Source organism: Leptodactylus fuscus, chromosome 4, assembly GCF_031893055.1.
Source record: "Leptodactylus fuscus isolate aLepFus1 chromosome 4, aLepFus1.hap2, whole genome shotgun sequence".
Classification (NCBI taxonomy): domain Eukaryota; kingdom Metazoa; phylum Chordata; class Amphibia; order Anura; family Leptodactylidae; genus Leptodactylus; species Leptodactylus fuscus.
The window spans coordinates 174,258,293-174,280,612 of record NC_134268.1 but is presented as its reverse complement, the minus strand read 5'-3'; the positions used below and the strand labels follow the sequence as shown (position 1 = coordinate 174,280,612).

At 41.8% G+C, this 22,320-nt stretch overlaps 1 protein-coding gene across 2 annotated transcripts in view; it reads right to left on the bottom strand.

Annotated features, from left to right (window-relative positions):
• The window catches only part of TBC1D5 (TBC1 domain family member 5), a 438,516-nt gene that overhangs the window by 34,272 nt on the left and 381,924 nt on the right, over positions 1–22,320 (bottom strand). For both annotated transcript variants that reach the window (XM_075271425.1, XM_075271426.1), the window contains exon 20: positions 3,084–3,183. In XM_075271425.1, coding sequence (XP_075127526.1) covers positions 3,084–3,183 — 100 coding nt within the window. The remainder of the gene's footprint in view (positions 1–3,083; positions 3,184–22,320) is intronic.

The window sequence follows — 22,320 nt, the reverse complement described above, 5'->3', positions numbered from 1 at the left end:
ATAGATGAGGTTGGATAAAGACATCAGCCCATCAAGTCCAACCTATAACCCTACAATCCCTACAGCGTTGATCCAGGGGAAGGCAAAACAACCCCATGTGGCTCATGGCAATTGCCCCATTTCAGGAGAAAAAAATTCCTTCCCGCCTCCATTCTGGTAGTCAGTATAAAAACCCAACATGTCCTTAAAATCTTGAGTCCATAACTGTAATTGTACTATATAGTTAAATCCCTGGTATCCTTCTTTTAATTTTTCTAATGAGGTTCATCCAATTCTCAGTCCCCTCTCAAAGGAAATCACTGGAAAATTCAGGAGGAGCCAAGGGTGGAGGTAAAATAAGGTGATACTCATCTAGTCCTGATTCTCCATTGATTTGTTGAGTCTTCCATTCCATCCAATACCAGTAGTGGCTGGGCAGGAAGTGCTGTGGCTCAGGTGATCACATCACCCAATCACAGAGGGGCTGACAATCTATCAGCAGTGATGTCACTAGCATATATCAGTTGACCACTGAGGCCAGTGACTAGCCGCAATGGTCACCACAGCCTCTGCACTTCTGGCACAACAGCGGGTAGGTTTCACTTTATGGTTTCCCTTGCTGTTGGGGTTCCTCATGGCTTGGTCCTAGGCCCCCTGCTCTTTTCTCTCTACATAGCCCCCACTGGACAAACCATTGCCAGATTTGGCTTCCGGTACCATCTTTATGCTGATGACACCCAATTATACACATCTTCCCATGACATCACCCCTGCACTAATACAGAACACCAATGACTGTCTTTCTGCTGTCTCTAATATCATGTCCTCGCTCTATCTGAAACTAAATCTCTCTAAGACTGAACTACTACTGTTTCCACCATCTAATGGATCTGTCTCTGATATATCCATTGCAGTCTCAGGCCTTACTATAACTCCTAGGCAGCATTCCCGCTGCCTCGGGGTCATGTTTGACGCAGACCTTTCCTTCACCCCTCATATTGAATCACTCGCACGTTCATGTCACCTCCACCTCAAAATCATCTCCAGAATACGCCCTTTCCTCACCAGAGATACACTAAAGACACTTATTGTCTCTCTGATTCATTCTCGCCTTGACTACTGTAACTCCTTACTAATCGGTCTTCCCCTCACTAAACTCTCCCCTCTACAATCTATTCTGAATGCAGCGGCCAGGCTCATCTATCAGGCTAGATGCTACAGCGATGCCTCTGGTCTGTGCCAGTCGATACATTGGCTGCCTATTCATTATAGAAAAAAAAATAAAGTTATCACCCTCATCCACAAGGCTCTCCATAATGCTGCACCTCCCTAAATTTCCTCACTCATCTCTGTCTACCGCCCAACCCGTGCTCTCCGCTCACTCAATGACCTAACACTTACATCCTCTATTATCAGAACCTCCCACGCTCGTATACAAGACTTCTCCCGAGTTGCACCACTTCTCTGGAATGCTCTACCCCGGACAATCAGATTAACTCCCAATTTCTACAGTTTCAAACGCAAACTAAAGACACATCTTTTCAGACAGGCCTATCACAATTTCTAACGTAAACCCTTCCATACTATAATTAGAATCCCCAAAATGTAACCCTCCTCTGTCCCCGCTCCCACATTTCCCCACATGATATGATGTCTTTTCAGGCTAACTTTATTTGTCCAAGCTCCATCCACATGTTACAGGACACTACTAGTGATGGCTCATAAGGTTTTGTTTGTGTAATGACAGTAACCTCTATTACGAAAGTGTCTGACCTCTGCATAAGCAATGCCGCCCCTGCTGCCTCTTGTGTCACTCCCTCTACCTCATAGATTGTAAGCTCTTGCGAGCAGGGCCCTCAGTTCCATTGTGTGAAATGACGTTCTTTGTTATGTATCTGTCTGTATTTGAACCCTACAAATTGTACAACACTGCGGAATATGTTGGTGCTATATAAATAAAATGTATTATTATTATTATTATTATTATGGTTTATTTTACCCCACCCTCGGCTACTCTTGGGTTTTCTAGTTATCATGGAAAACCCCTATAAACTTTTTAAAGGGCCACTAGCTTGTCAGACTACACTATGCAAAATGGTGTAAAATAATGTACATTTCAAAATGGGTTTTCCAAATCAGATAAATTCTTTAAAGTTAAACAGTCATTTTCGAGGCAGAATTATTACTATTTTTTTTAAAGGTGTGTTCGTGTTATTAATGGGTTAAACGTGCACCCATATACTTTTAGAAGTGTTTAGAGTGATTTGTAGGTGTCTGTGGAATGTTCTGAATTTGTTTACATGTGTAACTTCCTACTATGTAACTTCCTGTGTACCTGTAATGCTACCTTCCTGTCACTGCTCCCCCTCCTCTCTCACTGTATCCCTAGATAAACTACACTAAGCTATCCCGCCCTAGCTATGCTAAGCTAGCTATCCTGGCCACTGATAGCCCCCCAGGTCCCATCCCATCATACTTACCTAGCTTCTAATGTGGGAGCCGGCTCCTCCTCTCCCCTTCAGAGTGAGCAGCCTGGAGACTCAGTGCACAGACCAAAGTAACTGTGAGACATGCGCAGTAGAGATGGATTGCCATCTCTACTGCGCATGTCTTGAAGTCACCTCCAGACTGTGCAGGTGCTGGAAGAGAAGAGGAAAGGAAGACCCATTCCGGACACAGGAAGATACGTAAGTATTGATGGGATGGGGAAGGGGTGGGAGGTACTGGTGATGTTCCGTTTCAGAAGTGGTGAAACGGAACATCACTGGAGTATTAGAAAGTGTCCCTGGCGTGGTCATATGACTGCCCCAGGGATATAGGTAATTATACATTTTTTTTAAATTGATGTATATTAGAAGTTAGGTGGGGGGAGGGAGTTTAGTTTATAGGTATAATTTGTGTTTACCCCGGACAACCCCTTTAAGTATATATGTAATGTATAGATATAGCCGTTTTTAACGTGAATCAGATAACTCGCATCTCAGAGATGTAGAGCACAGTAGTCAAAAATGAATTTTACAAACGAAAATTTATACAATGCATTAGAATAATTTATCATAATGGAGTAGAGTCTTAGGAAGTATGGTGAATGACATTACTACTTACCAAGGTGAGTATTCATTATTTTAGCACAGTACTTGCACATTGCATCTAAATCGTTCAGTTGTCCCTGAAGGAATGAAATTTGAGCTTCAAGATCTTCTTCCTGTGGGCAAAAATGGCGAGAACCAATTATTACCACTCCTTTTTATGAAACCAGTGTATTATAATTGTATACATTATTAACCAAAGCTGTAATGTTTATTAGTTCTCATCCACTCAGAACTGAAAGAGAATTTCCACCAAAATTATGAAAATCTTTGTACCGTTTATAACCAGAATTGGGAACTTTAAACTTTAAATATACTTGCCATAGTACAGGATATTTTTGCAAAACTGACCCCATAATGTGTATCCATGTTATTTGCACCTTTCATATTACAGAGAAACCTCTTTGACAATACTTTGAAAATGGTCTGCTAGACGGGTGGCCCTTCAATAGGACACCACCAGCAACATGCAAAGTATATAAAGAAAAATATAACTGGTCTGGATTAGGGGTTTTCTTCAAAACCACGGAATCTTTTGAGGAGGTTCCAGGGTAGCTGCTTAGAAAATGATCAAATATCATCAGAGGCTAAACAAAGACAGGTTTACGCCAGGTTCAAACCTGCGTTCGGCTTTCCATTTGGGTAGGGTCTGCTTGGCGACCACCCCCCCCCCCCAACAGAAACCTAATCCACTTAAAAAAGTGGTTACCCGCGGACCCCATAGGAATGGAAACCACAAACGGCATTCATGCGCTGGTGTGAACCCAACCTTAGCAAATAATTCAGAGGACCCAATATAATTGATCTCCACAGGAACTCCAAATAACAGCAATTACTCTGTAAGGGTCTAACTGTAGAGGGGTGCAGATTTTTGAGTTGCATCCAGGTCTTAGTGCTTGAAGGCGACCCAGTAACCCTTCTGCTATACAAGAAGACAACAGGACTATAAAGGGTACATAGTTAGGTTTGTCCTTTAGGTCTTGACTATGAATGTTGTCAGGGTCTGGGGTTGCTAGGTGGGGTGGCATAGACACATAAGTCCAGTTTCTTTAGTCCAAAACAAAGGTAGACTTTAGTTTCACTCAAAAAGGTAGTGCAGCAACAAAAGGAAACAATACAAAAATAAATACCTGCCCGGCTAGGCTCTAACTGAACACAGGTTACCTCACCTATAGTAGCAGACTCAGTGGTAAATTGCAACAACCAGTACAGCTCCAACAGTCTGACCTTCTTGCTGGCTCTCCAGCCAAGCTCTATCCAAAGTCTTGCTGCTGGAGCTGACCTTTTAAACCTCACTGATGAGGACAATTCACACCAGTTAACATGCTGCAGAAACATCCACAATGTGTGGACTGGAGGGGGTTGGAATGACAGGTCCCACTACCAACCTACCTGCCATTCCTAAAAATCCAGCCCAATAGAGAGAACTTAAAATAACACTCAGCAGACAAAAGTTATCTGCTGAGAACCAGTCTTTCTGGAGTTTTTCATCTCACCCATCTGAGTAGTCTAGGTGAGATGTACACCCCCCTCCATTATCTGACCAGCCATCGGCTTACAATGTGCACATCTTGTTATTATCTACCCTTTCACTTTCTCTCCAATGAGTTGAGCTCTGTCCAAAATCAGATTTAGTCAGGTCATTGCATTTCAAGTGAAAGAAGAGGATTGATTTAGTCAAGGATCCAAAAGTTTGTTTTCTTTGTCTTTCATGATATTCTAAAAAGTCTTTGCCAACACCAAAGCTTAGAGAAATCAATACTTTTCATGTCTTTTTCTCTATTGAGCAGCTTTTCTATCAATAAAGAACGGCTCGAAATAACAAAAATTGGAAACTTTGAAACTTTGTTTTTATCAAACGTGATTATGTCTGAGAATGTAGTTTTAGTTCTTTCTTCTCAGTTCCCAATGGCATACTTAATGCCATACACCAGTGATGGTGAACCTATGGCACGCGGTGCGGTGATGTCATCAGCGCCTGCAGTGAAAAGGAGGTGGACGCCGGTGGCTCTTCATGGGTGAGTATGAGAGTGTATGGCTGACTGTGTATATGATACTAAAGAACATATAATACTGAAAGGGGGCGAACTAAAGAGCTTGTAATACTGGGGGGTGTACTAAAGAGCTTATATTACTGGGGGGATGCGTATTAAAGAGCATATAACACTGGGGGGCATACTAAAGAGCACATAATACTGGGGGGCGTACTAAAGAGCACATAATACTGGGGATACGTACTGAAGAGCACATAACACGGCGAGGATGTGTATTGAGGAGCATATAATACTGGGGGGCCTATTTATAAGCATATAATACTGTGTGTGGATGCCACTGTGGAGCATATAATCCTGTGGGGGGCCACTATGGAGCGTATAATACTGTGTGGGGGCGCCTACTGTGGAGCATACTGGGGGGCTACTGTGGAGGATATAATACTGTAGGGGGGGGCGAGTACAAAGTTGTTTGTATTATTGAAAGCTCTGTAAAGCCCCATTCACATGACTGTAATTTGTGGTACATAACTGTCCGCAATTGTGGATCCGCATAGTATTAAGTTTAAGTTGGCACTTCACGATAATTTATTGGGCTTTGGGTTGCAGTTTGGGCACTCGGTCTCTAAAAGGTTCGCCATAACTGCCATATACAGTATAACACATGCAGAAAGCCTGAAACCTAAATGAGTCACACGAGAAGTCTACCAGATCTGCTTTGCCGTGGAATCTACACTTCGAGGAGTTTTCCATCGTAGACATTTACAGCCTACCCATCGGATGTGACAAATATTTTAAAGATACAGGTCCTATCTTTGGCCTATAAAGGGGTTGGAGGCAAAATGTTGAAATTGAGGCAGTCTTCTATAGTATTAATGCACCACTCTATGTATATGAACAGGTCACTACACTATATTTAGGCTCTATTCATACTGCTGTCATTCACGGGCGAGTGCTGCCTATGTTCTGTGGTAAAGCAGGGCATTCTCTATATTTTGACAGGTTGGAAACATGGCTTCTTTTTCCCAGAACTGACTCTGCTAATGACAGTGTAAAAAGACACGATACACTGAGAATCAGCACAATCATGTGACTATAGCTTTATAATATAGAGTTAAGCGGCGCACTATGTTAACCGCGTAGTGCAGCAGAGCTGTATGCTACATCTGTATTTGTATTCCATAGTATCTTCTCGAGTATTGTGAGTATCCTCTGTCATATGAAGTTGTCCTGTTTGTCATGTGCAGGTAGAGAACAAGGAGGTAACACGTCTCCATCACCTATTCCCTTCCTCCTTCACCTATATCTGTTGTATGGCCACATCTAGTATATGATATTTAATTCCACATACTAAAAAGGATATAGGAGAGCTATAGAGGGTTCAAAGGCGGACAGCTAGATGGGAGGAAAGTTCTCTCTTATAATGGGAGACTATAAACATTAGGTGACTTGATCTACAGATGATGTACAGATATATGTATGGTCAGGACACATAATTTATTCTGTACGGGGGCATTCTGTATGGGTGAAGGAACGTGATTTAGGCATCTATATAGGAAGGGATTCTTCACAGTTAGGGTAGTAAAACTATGGAATGCCCTTCCCCAGACGTAGTAATGGCAGACACCATATCAGCATCTCTAAAGAGCTATATGGTTATCTAAAGAAACATAAAATGATTCTGATTTGGCAAATATATTTCCCCTAATATGGGGGAACAAGTGTCCACCTTTAGAGGTTTTGTATTCCTCTAGATCAGTGATTCCCAAAGTGGTCCAGGTAGACCCCCGAGATCCACGAGAGACTCGACGGGATACTTGATAGATCGAATCTTCACATTTTTTGACGAGTTTTGGGAATATGGTAGAAATGTAGCAGCAGGGGATCCACCGAAACCAGTAAAATTTTGAAAGTGGTTACGAGAAAAAAAAGTTTGGGAACCTCTGCTCTAGATCAACACCAAAAGTTCATCGGTTGAACTTGATGGACCTGTGTCTTTATTCAACCTTATTAAAGGGGTGTTTCCAAACTAATAGGTCATCAACTAAAGATGGGCAGGGGTCTGACATCAGCTATCTGAAAAGGCTGCAGGGTACAGGTAAGCGCTGCAGCCTCTTCAGTACTTACCAAGCATGGCACTGAACATTTATATAGTGGTGTGCTGGTGCCAATTACTGAGCTGAGATCAGGCCATGTGACATCATGTAGCCTGTGAAGTGCCACTCAGGGATTGTCGCTGTTCCCTCAAACAGCTGATCTGTAGGGGTCCCAGGTGTCCAATAGATCCTTAATTGATTACCTATCCTAAGGCTAGATCAACATTTACAAAGTCCTATAAACCCCCTTTATCTATGTAACTAGATATTCCCAAATGCATAATCCTGTGTTATCTGCTTTACAATAATGGTGTCATGTTTAGTTGTAAGTTTGTGCTATGTTGATGAGAAGACTACATATCCACAATGTAGCATAGACAGGAACACATATAATAAACTACTTAAAGAGGACCTTTCACCGATTTGGGCACAGGCAGTTCTATATACTGATGGAAAGCTGACAGTGCGCTGAATTCAGTGCACTATCGGCTTTCCCGATCTGTGGCCTGGGTAAAGCGCTATTGGTCCCGGTACTGTAGCTCTTTACAGTCAGAAGGGTGTTTCTGACAGTCAGTCACGAATGTCCTTCTCCACAGCAGCGCCTATCGCGCTGTACAGTGTGAGCGGTGAGGAAACGCCCCCTCCCCTCCTGATAGTACTCATCTATGGACGAGCACTGTGAGCAGAGGGGGGAAGCGTTCCTCCCCGCTCACACGGTACAGCGCGATAGGCGCTGCTGTGGAGAAGGACGTTCCTGACTGACTGTACTACGGTAACGGGACCGATAGCTCTTTACCCGGGGCACAGATCTGGAAAGCAGATAGTGTGCTGAATTCAGCGCACTGTCGGCTTTCCGGCAGTATATAGAGCTGCCTGTGCCCAATCTGATGAAAGGTCCTCTTTAAGATGTATATATATGGAGCTACTTTGATAAAATAACACTTCGAAAGTTATCTATTCTAGGCAGGGGAATACTGTAGCACTCCCTTGTTCAAAAGGATCCCACTTGGACACTTAAGATTACAAAGAAGGGTCTGCAGTGTCACGGCTCCTTGCTCAGCCACTCGCCTGACACAAGTACACAATACATTTATCCGAGCGGCCTGAAGTAAGATATTGCTTCCATTGCATGCGGCATTTCTACCGCTAGTCATACTGTGCTATAAGAGAATAATTACCACGCTCCGTGCCAATACAGTTTTACTCTAATGGAAAACATTCAAGATAAAGGCTGGATTAATGCTTTCATATTGTACTTTAGGAGCCTGGCTTTTGCCATTCTAATGTTCAGAGCCATTTCCCGCAAGTCATTATGTTAACTAAAAGGCTTTCAGTAGGTTTAGTAACGAAAACAGTGTTAACACGAGCGACACCAACCGCTGCCAGAGAAACGTATTAAGTATAATGGAGGGAATTCATGTAAATGGCTCTTCCAGTGACTGTCAAGGTCACTTACACACATGTATCTGCATTGGAGTGTTTCTCAAAAAGATTCTTGGATTTGTTATTAAATATAATAGCAGAACATCCACTGACGTTTTGTGTTGGGTTTTGGTCATGCAATGTTGTGAGTAAAAATAGATCATAATAGCAAAGGAGGGGTCGGAAAAAAACACAAAGGCAGGCTGGTTACATGTTACATAGGTAGAATCGCATTTACAGATGGCTACTCTTTCATTGCTATTAAATAAAAAAACAAGAGATAGATTTAGGGCCTGGAGGCCGAGGTGCTCAACATCATGAGACCAATGAGACCAATCAGTGTCCTCAGCAGTAGCTGGAGCGGTGGCGTCCCTCTTCAGGGTCGCTCACATAAGCCACTGGTTCCTTACCAGTTACATAATTACATGGTAGATGAGGTTGGATGAAGACATCAGTCCATCAAGTCCAACCTATAACCCTACAGTGTCAATCCAGAGGATGGCAAAGAAACCCCTGAGGCTTATGCCAATTACCAGTGATTGTTCTCAACAGTCACTAGTGATTGAGGACATCTGACATTAAGGTCCTGGTGCAAAACCAAATGGACAAAACAGCAGTAAAAGGAGAGTATGCTTTATTTATTTATTTTATTTTACACCTTCCCCAACCTTCACAGGATTTTCTCCAATTTCTAGACAACCATTTTCATTTTTCTGCTATGTGTGGATGAGATTTTTAACACTTTTATTCACATGCAGTGTATTGTAAATTGTGTTCATCTGTTTATATCAGTCCCATAGACTATAAATAGAATGGAAAATGTTAAACCAGCGCTCCATCCAAACTCCTCTCTGCCACACTTGTGCATAAAGAAGGAACAGTCTAGTGGTCGACCCTCCTTAGTGTCTGACAGCTATCTTTGTTTGCTTCTAAAGGGAAAGCGGTCACTGCTCACTGGATTCTGAGAACATGATGCTGCTAGAAAGGACAGCATTCCCTATAGAGGTACTCTTTATAGTAGTATGATGGTGGTCCCAACAACACTGCGATCTCTATATTGTTGGGGAATTCTAGGGGAAGAAAATAAAAATCATCAAACATGACCAATATATTTAGTATAAAATTGGCTTTTAATGTATACAGCATCTATTGCTTCTACTCTTGGGGTATATTCACATGGTAGAATTTGGTGCTGATGTTGCATATTCTGGCTAAAGATTAGTGCCAGATTCTACTATTGATTCTACAGATCCTCCTATTGTTTTCAATGGGAGGCAGAGATCAAAGCAGGATGGTGAAAAATAAGCGCCTGCAGTGCCATACACCCGGCAAAATCGGCACATTCACTGTCCTGAAAGCAAAAGCTCTGCCATTGCTGGGCGATCAGAGCACTCACTATGGGATAGGTCATCGATTTCTGATTGGTGAGGTCCAATACATGGGGTCCCCATAGATCAACTGCTTAAAGCCACAGCGGTGATTCCATGAGCATTGGTTATGCTTCTCAGGTCAGTGACGTGACTTTTATTTGTCACATGTCCTGTTTGCAGCTCAGTCGCATTCAAATGAATGGGGTTGAGCTGCAATACCGAGCACAGCTCCTGCACAATGTTATGCCACTCTGGTACTCAGTGAAGAGACCACAACACTCACCCGAATGACGTGGGTCCTTAAAACAGCTGATCAGTGAAGGTCCCAGGTGTTGGAATTGCACGATCTGATATTTCTATGGATAGGTTGACAATATTTCAGTCCTGGAAAATCCCTTTAACCTAGGAATTATTGGTCACTTTGCAACCTCTTTGTTCCACATGGTACAGTGATTTTCACTTCATTCAATTTCTACAGTAAGCCAAAGAAAATCTGATAATCCATGATGGCAACGACTGTGAAACTGCAAGAGTTTTTGGATGTAAATATATCTCGCATATCTATTGAGAATATGTGCTGTCCAAGCATACTGTAATATTTCCTGGTTCTTATCTAGTCACTCTATAGTACTCCAGAAGTTTCCAGAATGCCTGCCTACCATAAGAAATGGCACATATCCACAGCAAAGCTACATCTTCCAAAACATTATTGTGTAAAAGCAAGCTTTTCTGCACAAGATTGCCAAAATGCAAATTAAATTGGAGTCAAATTATGTTTTCAGGCTTCTTGAAAAAAAAAAAAAAAAAAAAAAAAAGAGGAAAAACATAAAGGAAAAAAAAAGCTTCTATGTGCTGTAAATTCTACTAACAAAATCCTTTAGGAGATTTAAAATTATATTGGCAGCTAAAGTGTGACACGTGAGAAGAAGAAAAGTCAGGCTACATGCTTCATTATATCATACACGGACCATAGAAGCTAACAATAAAGCCTACTCAGAATACATCGCTTCCTTCTTGGGCCAGGTTCACACCTTTTTAATAATAAATAAGAATGAGAACAAAGAGCGTTGTGGAAGTGGATCATTGACAAATGCAGAATGGAACAATGGCGAGAGAAGAGATCTACAAGTGTGACATTTATAGAATGACGTGGGGAATATGGTGGATATCGCCACTCCAACAGTAACCACGGACATCCTACACACACTTACTGTTCACAATGTCCCGCACCCCAGCAACGTGTGCATGTTTATTGTGTGGTCTCCGCCAATGTATTCATTGCTTATGCAATAGACATACAACACTTGATATAGGGGAACATTTTCTTTTGACAGGTTTGGCCCATACTCACACATCGGATCCATCAGCGACTTTCCAGGTCATAACTGCAACTTTCCTTGCACTATTCAGTGAACCTGAAGAATATCTTATAACATCCTTGTACTATGTCATTTATGATCCCCAGAAGACTCACCTGGGGAGCCATGTTCCGAGGGACGGTCAAGGGTAACATGAAGGGGCTCTATCACCTTGGGGCATGAAGAAGTGTGAACAGACTCAGAAAATGGATATCTAGTATATATTGTTTTCTTATATGTGTTATATGCAATAAGATAAGATTGAGGGAGCGTGCAAACTCTAGCTAGCATGGTGATTTTAGTATGGGACAACAGTCCTGCGGTGAGGTAGTGACTCATAGCATCATAAATAACTAAGATACTACAAGTCTAGACACTGTACAGTCAGGAAATATGACTGATATATGAACCAGGCCAAAGCTGGTTAGGGACCCTAATACATCTATAGAATGTTAAACCCCATTACCAGTGCACAGAGGTCCTAAGCAAAGGGGCATTCAAAGCATTTTCCAATATCAGAAATCTGTAATAAATTGCGTAAGAAGAGAACTACGCCAGAAGCTGTTCAATCTGACAATCCCAGATTAGACTTTTAAGTGTGATCTTCTCATATGTATCTGTCCATGCAAAACTGGACATTGACGGGATTTTCCCTTTAACCCTTTCACTGCCAAGGGTCTCTGGAAATTTTGCACGATATGTTGATGCAGTCCAGAGATATCAACATTAGTAGCTACGTCCTCCGCTACTGAGGTGCCACCTTGGGAGGATGTAGAGCTACGTGCTTGGCAGTGGAAAGGGTTAAAGAGTTATTTTAGGTGGACACCATATATTGCAACCACAGTTACAGTATTTCTCTGGTCTATTTGTCCTCCCACAATTTTAGGACTTGGACCCTGAGCACTGGTCAGTCTGATCATTTGGATTAACAATACAATGTTAAAACTAAATTGAAGAATTAGGGCATGTTCACACAGCTGGATTTTGTTGTGTATTTGGTGCCAAAGTCTGTGTGAAATCCGTTTACATGGCACTCCATTGTTTCGCATGGGAACTAATTTATATGCACAAATGTTTCTGCATTGTGGAAAAAAGGCTTGATATTTGAACCATTATGGGTGAGGCAATCTGCACCTAAAATACTGCAAATTCGCGGCAGAAATCCAGGGTCAGGGCTCGTTCACATCTGTGCCCGGTCTCTTTTCATACAGGTTTCCGTTTCCTGCACAAAACAGAGGCAGGAGACGGAAACCTGCAGGATTCTTTCATACCATTTCATTTGAATGGGTTTGAAAGATGTCCGGCCGTGAGCGGTGGTGAGCGTTTTATGCTCTCCGCCGTGAACTCTGTTTTTTAAAATCGGATACAGAGTCGGACATGCAGTACTCTGTGTCCGATTTAAAAAAGAAAACGGTTTTGCGGCGAAGAGCATAAAACGCTCACCGCCGCTCACGGCCGAACCCGGTCTGACAGCTTTCCGTTTTTTGCATGCAGAAGACGGAAAACTGAGAACGGAGATCGAATGCTAGTGTGAACCTAGCATCAGCAGCGCTATCAACCATGGGAGTTTCAGAGGACAAAGCCCTCTAATCTAACAGTTATCACTTATACAAAATATCACTTTAAGGCTAAGGCCCCACGTAGCGAGCTGCAGCCGAAAAACACCGCGGAAAAGAAAGCACTGGAAATGCATCACATTTTTTTCCACAGCGTTTTTCAAAGAAAGTTTGCAGACAGTGGTGTAACTAGGAATGGCTGGGCTCCAAGGCAAACATTCGACATGGCTCCCCTCCCACCGCGCACAAATCGCATTCTTACATACACACACTATTATGCCCCATAGTCCCCCCTACACAGACTATTATGCGCTATAGTGGCCTCTGTACACACTATTATGCCCCATAGTGGCCCCTAGACCTAATTGTGTGTGTAGGGGCCACTATGGGGCATAATAGTGTGTGCAGAAGCTACTATAGGATAGCGCCGCTGACATATTATGCACCATAGTGGCCCCTACACTAATAGCCCCACTGTGGACCACCCATGGACAATATGGAGTATATTGATTGGAGACCCAGGGGAGTATACAAACATAAAAACAATGTTACTTACCTCTCTCTGGCTCAGGCGCACTCCCCGCTGCTTTCGGCCATCTTCAATGTTGGACCAGACGTCACATGAAGCGAGCCTGCGTTACAACGCATAAGGACGCCAGCCTCGCCTGCGTGACATCACCAAACAGGCCCGAAGCTTGCCGGATCGCAGGAGAGGTAAGTAACAAGTGTATTTTATTTTCCCTCACCTCCCCTAGCCTGCCGTTCTTTATACTCTGGGGTCTGAAAAGACCCCAGAATATAATGATAGCAGTGTTTGTGGTACGGGACCTCACTTGCCGATCCCTGCTCCTGATCACAGCTAACTCCACTTCCGCAGAAGGGGAAGCGCAAGCGGCCGTGAGCTGGAACGGGAGAGAGGATCGGTAAGTAAATAGAGCCCGTTACCTGCTGGGGAATATAAGTGAAGGACTAACACCTCATACTACATCAAAAATTGTAGGACTTGTTAACACTGGGCCAACATTATTATGATTGGTTGGCTTGTTTCTAAAGAGAACATAATTCCACAATTTACAGCTATGTGGTCATTGGAACTTTTTGGATGGAAATGTGCAGGAGCATAATCCCAGGGATTGGATATAACAACTAGACTACTGTTTATTGTAAGTGGGTAAGCTCGCTAACATTTCTCACATATATTAAGCCTGGGCAGCACCAATAATGGTCATAAAAAGGTCTCTGATATTTTTTTTCTAAAATGATTGGCCTTTGGCAAAAACAAGAGATCCACTAAAAATAAAACACCAAGGGCAGGAAACATTTGTATTTTAACTGGCACTGCTAAAAAATGTGTGGGAAATGCTGCAGAGCAACAAGATTTGCATTTAATATCTGTGCACTTAAATGTCATAACTTTTTGTCACGTTAGGCTTGCCAAAGGAAAAATATAGCAATGAAGCGTTATACACATACAGCACTACCGTACGAAATTCACAGCAGCTGTAGGGTATGAGAGGTATGAATTATGCAACAGATTCGAGATTTTTGGAATGTTTTACATTTGACTAATGCTCCGGATTTTGTTTTTTAGGAGATATCACGTTATTGACATGGCGCTGAAGCTGAACATCCACAAATAATGTTACAGCGAGAATTTACCGCGCTATTTGTATGGGCTTTATGGAGTAAAGAGAATCCGGGCAGTGTTATATAGTGAAGCCGTTCTCATGTGCGGTACGTTGCTGTCGGCATTTAGGCTGATTTACATTCATTCCCACTTGGCAGATTTGTGGCCTAGTTTGGGGCACTTTTTACAGCGGCAGCCACATGTTACATTACAGCGAATGGGAAGATATTAAATTCCACTTACACATAACATTACAGGATTATGCATTTGTAGAATCTTTAGTGCACCCAGTGTGAACACGCTGCTGCATTTCTATCTACTAGATTCTGCTAGAATTGGTGCAGATCTCCAGCAGATTATAACCTTCCAAGGTTAAAAACTTTGGGTGAAAACCGCAGCAATAACTGACATGAGAAAACTCACTATGTGCTCCAGCTGTTAGTCACAGCATGTGGGTCCGATTTGTAGAAATTTTGTCTGTAATGCTGCAAATGAAGATGACAGCGAGTTAGCCACTGGCAGGTTTGTGTGTTCCCAATCTGGTATTTCCACCCCGTCATTTACCTATCATACAAGCAGGGGTCCCCCGACCCAGCTAGCCAAGTTGTTTTTAATCATTTGGCCATATCTGGCACCAACAGGGTTTAATGAATGAATGAATGAATTGCTTCCCATCAAATCATAAGGATATTGTCTTGAATAGATTGGGATGTCCAGACTCCCACAAGTCAAACACGATGACCCATGTTATGGATAGGTTATCAGTATGAAAAATGCATTTGAGGGCGGAAATCCCTTTATGTTCCTCAACTACATAATGGATTGTGACATATTTCAAGGGTAACATGCAGTGCCACCAATGTTCTATTATTTGTATTAAACATTTTCTTTAAGAACCTACTTCATAAGGCTAGGTTCACACAGCATAATTTGGAAAGAAAAGTGAGGTGTTCTTCTATATCAGATTCCTCTCCAAATTGCAGCACAGTAGAACCCAAAGCAGAAACCCGTGTGCTTGCCACACAAGGAAAGTAGATTGTGAAGTACTTGTCTGCCCGCATGTTCTGTGCGGAGATCTGGCGGCCAGCACATGGACCCCATTATGGTCTATGGGGATCCGTGTACTTTCACTGCACAACGCCTGCAATTGCGTTTGGTATTCTGTTGGGGGGGGGGGTCCCCCATGCGGATTCCCCCGGACTGAGTACAAATGCAGGTGTGAACCAGCCCTTAGCTGTCTGTTGTGGATCTAAACACCGGCTAGCCTCAGATACAATAGGTATATACAGCTTTAGCCTTACGTTGTGGGTTCTGCGAATAAATCAGGAGTGGAATCCATGGAAAAAAAAATAAAAAATCTTTCATTGCCTACTATTGGAAACAACCGGAATTTAGAGCAGATTTTGAAGTGGAATTCAACAGAAATCCAGCTTCAAATTCCACTGTGTGAACTGAGCTTTAGCGCAACTTCAGTTAATTCCTATGATGAAAAAACTTGCACATGGTCTTGGTCCTCACATCGCTGTAATGCCGGTACTTTTACCATCCATGACAATTGATGATGGCCTCTTAACCACCAGTAGACATACAACTTCTTACGGCCATTGTCTCACTGAATATGGCTGTATTAAATAATGAATACTTTTAGTAACAATGTTATTACAGCTCTCGTAGCTATCGTGAAGGCTAAAATAAATCTAAAATAGAAGCTATCATGCTTCCAAGCATTGTTCACAGAACATTTCCAGGACACAGACACTAGGCTGAAATCTGAGGAATGTCAAACACAAGCCAGCTGCCTCAGCTATGTCAAGGTACCCCGATCCTTGACACAAATGCAGATGTACCAAAGAAGGACTGAGATTTCTAGGCAGAATAATGGAGACACGTAATACTGGTCACCCTGGATCCCTGGTCCGCAGCTGTCAATGACAACTGTTAAACAGCAGGCCCTGGGGCCCAACTATACAATTTCTCATTGTCATCCTGATCTTATAGAAATCACAGAATTGACTGCCTTGTCGATAGCTCTGACCGAAGAATCAGGTCATGACCGTAGATTAGGGTTAGATCCATGCTACCTGCAATTACTTTTTATATTATTACAGTGCTTCTGGAAACTGATAAGTATTCACCTCCACTATAGCCAATCCAATGTCCTTCATTCATATTCAAGTAAAAGTTATGGAAAAATAGCAGAAAGAGATACTTAAGACTGAGACATAGTTTGTAAACACTCAGCTAAACTATCAGAAACTAAACACAGATTATACCTCTTAGTGGGGACAGAAAAAATAACCTCTTAAAGGGGTTGTCCCATCTCAAGGATCCTATCTATACTGGTAATTTGTGTAAATTGAAGCCTTTTTCTAAATATATTGCTTTGGAAATTCTGCTTTGATTGCCTGCTATGTGAGTTTATTCCAAATTTGTAACAAACAATGCTTATATGACTTAATCTTTTGCAGCAGAGTATACAGTGGGGCAAAAAAGTATTTAGTCAGTCACCAATAGTGCAAGTTCCACCACTTAAAAAGATGAGAGGCGTCTGTAATTTACATCATAGGTAGACCTCAATTATGAGAGACAAAATGAGAAAACAAATCCAGAAAATCACATTGTCTGATTTTGTGAGAATTTATTTGCAAATTATGGTGGAAAATAAGTATTTGGTCAGTAACAAAATTTAATCTCAATACTTTGTTATATATCCTTTGTTGGCAATGACAGAGGTCAAACGTTTTCTGTAAGTCTTCACAAGGTTGGCACACACTGTTGTTGGTATGTTGGCCCATTCCTCCTTGCAGATCTCCTCTAGAGCAGTGATGTTTTGGGGCTGTCGCTTGGCAACAACTCCCTCCAAAGGTTTTCTATAGGGTTGAGATCTGGAGACTGGCTAGGCCACTCCAGGACCTTGAAATGCTTCTTACAAAGCCACTCCTTCATTGCCCTGGCGGTGTGCTTTGGATCATTGTCATGTTGAAAGACCCAGCCACGTTTCATCTTCAATGCCCTTGCTGATGGAAGGAGGTTTGCACTCAAAATCTCACGATACATGGCCCCATTCATTCTTTCATGTACCCGGATCAGTTGTCCTGGCCCCTTTGCAGAGAAACAGCCCCAAAGCATGATGTTTCCAAACCCATGCTTTATAGTAGGTATGGTGTTTGATGGATGCAACTCAGTATTCTTTTTCCTCCAAACACGAAAAGTTGTGTTTCTACCAAACAGTTCCAGTTTGGTTTCATCAGACCATAGGACATTCTCCCAATACTCTTCTGGATCATCCAAATGCTCTCTAGCAAACTTCAGACGGGCCCGGACATGTACTGGCTTAAGCAGTGGGACACGTCTGGCACTGCAGGATCTGAGTCCCTGGCGGCGTAGTGTGTTACTGATGGTAGGCTTTGTTACATTGGTCCCAGCTCTCTGCAGTTCATTCACTAGGTCCCCCCGCGTGGTTCTGGGATTTTTGCTCACCGTTCTTGTGATCATTTTGACCCCACGGGGTGAGATTTTGCGTGGAGCCCCAGATCGAGGGAGATTATCAGTGGTCTTGTATGTCTTCCATTTTCTAATTATTGCTCCAACAGTTGATTTCTTCAATCCAAGCTGGTTGCCTATTGCAGATTCAGTCTTCCCAGCCTGGTGCAGGGCTACAATTTTGTTTCTGGTGTCCTTTGACAGCTCTTTGGTCTTCACCATAGTGGAGTTTGGAGTCTGACTGTTTGAGGGTGTGCACAGGTGTCTTTTTATACTGATAACAAGTTTAAACAGGTGCCATTACTACAGGTAATGAGTGGAGGAAAGAGGAGACTCTTAAAGAAGAAGTTACAGGTCTGTGAGAGCCAGAAATCTTGATTGTTTGTAGGTGACCAAATACTTATTTTCCACCATAATTTGCAAATAAATTCTTACAAAATCAGACAATGTGATTTTCTGGATTTGTTTTCTCATTTTGTCTCTCATAGTTGAGGTCTACCTATGATGTAAATTACAGATGCCTCTCATCTTTTTAAGTGGTGGAACTTGCACTATTGGTGACTGACTAAATACTTTTTTGCCCCACTGTATATATTGGGAGGGTTATCCTTCAGATGCATGTACAGCGAGGGCACAGGTTCATTATATATAGGAAATGGAGAAAAGGACAACCAAAACAAAGACACCTGCCCATACCACCAAGCTGGATGTATGAACCGTCTTTGAAGTACCTATTTTCTTGCATATTAAATACTGCCATGTAGCATTTTTAGCCTTTTGGGCTTAGCTATTATTGAGCCTTCAAAAATTAAAAGGGCACCAGAATGATCACTACACCGACAGATCAATAGGCGTGAACTTGTGCGCACTGCTCCACGTAAGTTATTGCTTACTCACTTAGCCAAAGCCAATTAGCAAGGGCAGAAAGCTGAGAAGCAATCCATTAACCAATGGCGGACTAAAGTGTCCCTCTCATCTGATTATTATAGACTTTTGCTCATATGGATAATAGTTAACACCTGCCAAAGCAACTCAAATTAATTCCAACCCATGTCAATTTCAATTAAACGCAAATTGACAAGTAATCTTATAAAACACAATAGATATTGGAAATTCATTTGCAGCTGTGGCCCAGTCTAAAAATAAAGACCAACCATGAAATGTCACTTTAGGCCGTCAGCCAGGAAGCACAGAATGTCTAACAAGCCAAGAGAAAATAGGCCATTGCTGGGTCTGTAACAGACCACACACAAGTTCACATGCAACATGTAGCATATACATATATATACATATACATATATATATATATATATATATATATATATATGTATATATTACAGTCAGAATTATGACCTCCAAAACTAAGAGGAAAAAAGGCTTTACCTATAAAGAATTCAATGTGCCCTTCAGTAAGCAGAATTTTACTGCCCAAAATATCAAAAAGAACATACATATGATATAAAAATGCACCAGACCTGCTGTATACACATAAACCACTAAGTCTTGGTACAATCCCTAATAATCTATGTTAATGGGGATTTTTAATAGAAGACAATTGGAGATCACAAGGTGATTTAGAAATGTAATTTTGTGGTAAAAGTGGGAGTGGCCTTTATTTACCCCCCCCCCCCCAAAAAAAAACAAAAAAAAAACAAAAACAAACAAACAAACAAAACCCAGCAAAATATACTCAGAACCCATATAAGAACCCCGATTTGTAATGTTTAACTAACGTAAACAATAGGGTATTTTTGTTAACGCCATTTAATGATTGCGTTAAATATTGTATTAATTCATTGTATGGATCATAACGTTTATGGCAATACCAAATATGTCTACCTACGTTACAAATTACAGAGGGAATACAGTTTCATATTAATACATTTATTAGGATGTGTTCTAGATTTCAGTCCATTGTCCTTATTATCCTCAATAGGAGGTTTTTCTACATTATGCAGGGTATAATATGTACCGTAATATTGAAGTTTAGTAAGAGGAAAAACTCCCATTGAGAATTATGGAGGCAGTGGCTCAGCCAATAGAGTTGCTTATATTACCATTAAGTGTGTTCCTGGGTTGAAAACCTGGATCACACCGAATGAAAAAATAAATAAAATAAATCTTAAAACAGTACAATGAATATTAATGATATGGCAATCGGGTGAAAGCGAACATTGTTTGGATGACCAGGTGAGGGGGCCTAAACATGAGAGACTCCCAGGGAGAGATGACATGTCTGGTCCACTATTGCAACTCCTATTATGTTACTTCAGTTTGTAATGGCTCCATTCATTTTATTGGGTCCAGAGGACATAATTGAAATACAGTCCTTGTATCTTCAGCAGCCCACATGAATAGAACAGAAGTGTGTGTGTGTGTGTGTGTGTGTGTGTGTGTGTTGGGGGGGGGGGGGGAAGCCACATTTCTGACTACTACCTCTAACTTTACCTCAGTTCTCATAATTTCGCAACCAGTGGGGTCTGACCACTGGGACCCCCACTATGCATGCAGTGGGTGGAAGAAGAGGAGGGGTAGCACCTGTACTAGACTTTCTCTCCCTTTTGGATCTAAATCTCGCTTTGGCTTCAAAAACTGCAAGTAAAAAGCTGAATGTGTGAATCTTGTGTTAGTGGAAGACAATTTCAAAACTGTGCCATAAAGCTTTAGCCACATGGACAGCACACCATTCCCACAGTACATAAGTAACATATAACCATAAGTGATATAGGGGGCGCCAGAGTCAGGCAGAGTCTTTGCCCCAGGCAAAATAATGTCTGACTAACATACAATATAATATTTATATGTAACTAATGTATACAAATGCGTCCACTCTTACCTTAGCTCAGATATGGCAACTGACTCCAAACAAATTCAGTACAATACTGCAACATGCTATAACATGATCATTGGGTGGACACTAATGGACACATACAGAATAGACATGACTGTGTTTTGCATAACCATGTTTCTAAAAGCTGGTGATCTCCCACCACACATCTTGGAATATTGTGAGACAAGGGGAATGCGGAGGAAGGGTACAGCTATACCTGTAAACGTGTTCCAAAAGGACTGACATGCGTTACTTTGTTAGAAGAAAAAAAAGACAAGCTGATGTACTTTTGAGTATCAGAATCTTATATGCTGTTTTATACCAGTGATTATATCTTGGAGCATTACTGCAAATTATTCTAAAAGAACTCAGGAATACGTCACCGGTACTAAGGGAATAGTCTCACATTACAGGATTATGTTAAATTTACAAACATGAACAGATGCAAATCTCAACTACCTGATCAAGAATTTCCGATATCAATGTAATGAAATCCTTGGGTGTTAGTTCTGCCAACAGTAATCACTTATGTCTGTAACTGGAGACAAGTCCCAACTAGCAATATGTAATATGTGTTCAATACCATCAGCAAATCTCTGATCTACTAATTGAAATGCTTCATCTGGGAAATGTTAGGAACTGTTAATTCTTCAGCTCTACCAAGGTATACATATTAAATGACATTAAGTCGTTTGAAATACTGGAGCAAGAATTACATGATCATTACATGAGGCATTGCTAGCGAGCTTAGTATTATACAGGAGAAGAAAAGATAATCGATATGTAAGATGATTAAATCCATAATAATCTATCAACTCATATCAGTGACTGTAATATAAAATCTGCAGCAATTCAGCATGTAAAACATAAGAGGAACCTGTCATCAGTTTTATACTGTCCAGCCGCGGGCTGCATGAAACCATAGGAGACTCTGTCTTTATAAAAACTATGTTTTACCTCTGCAGGATTTCAGACAGAAGCGGGAATGGAGAGAAGTATCTCAGGGATCAATGGCGTAACTTGAGTAGATGCAGAGGGTGCTTTGACACCAGGACCAAGGACCCTTAGGGGGCCCATAAGCACTGCCATCAGTATTGAGATTGCAGCTTCCACCTGGCTCATAAGCCAAGGAGACTCACAGATTACCCGAACCACACTAAAGTGGATTAAATTCCTTACCCCGTAACCATCACTATCAAGAATTCACTGTAGGGATGAGGTAGGGGGCCTGGACAAAAGATTGCACCGGAGCCCACAAGACTTTAGTTATGCCACTGTCAGGGATGGCTCATCCAGCTCCACCCAAAACAGAGAGAGAGCTGACAATGAAGCTGAGCAGGGCGGGAAGAAACCAGAGGGCCATCCACAAGGTAGTTGCCCCCCATACCTGGTACTTTTTGAAAAATTATGGGGGCAGGTATTTAACCATGTAAGGCAGTTTTCTGCTGTTTTACCCCCCAAAATGTGTTTTTTCGCTCACCAATTTCCAAGAAAATGGCCAATACGGGGTGGAGATCATG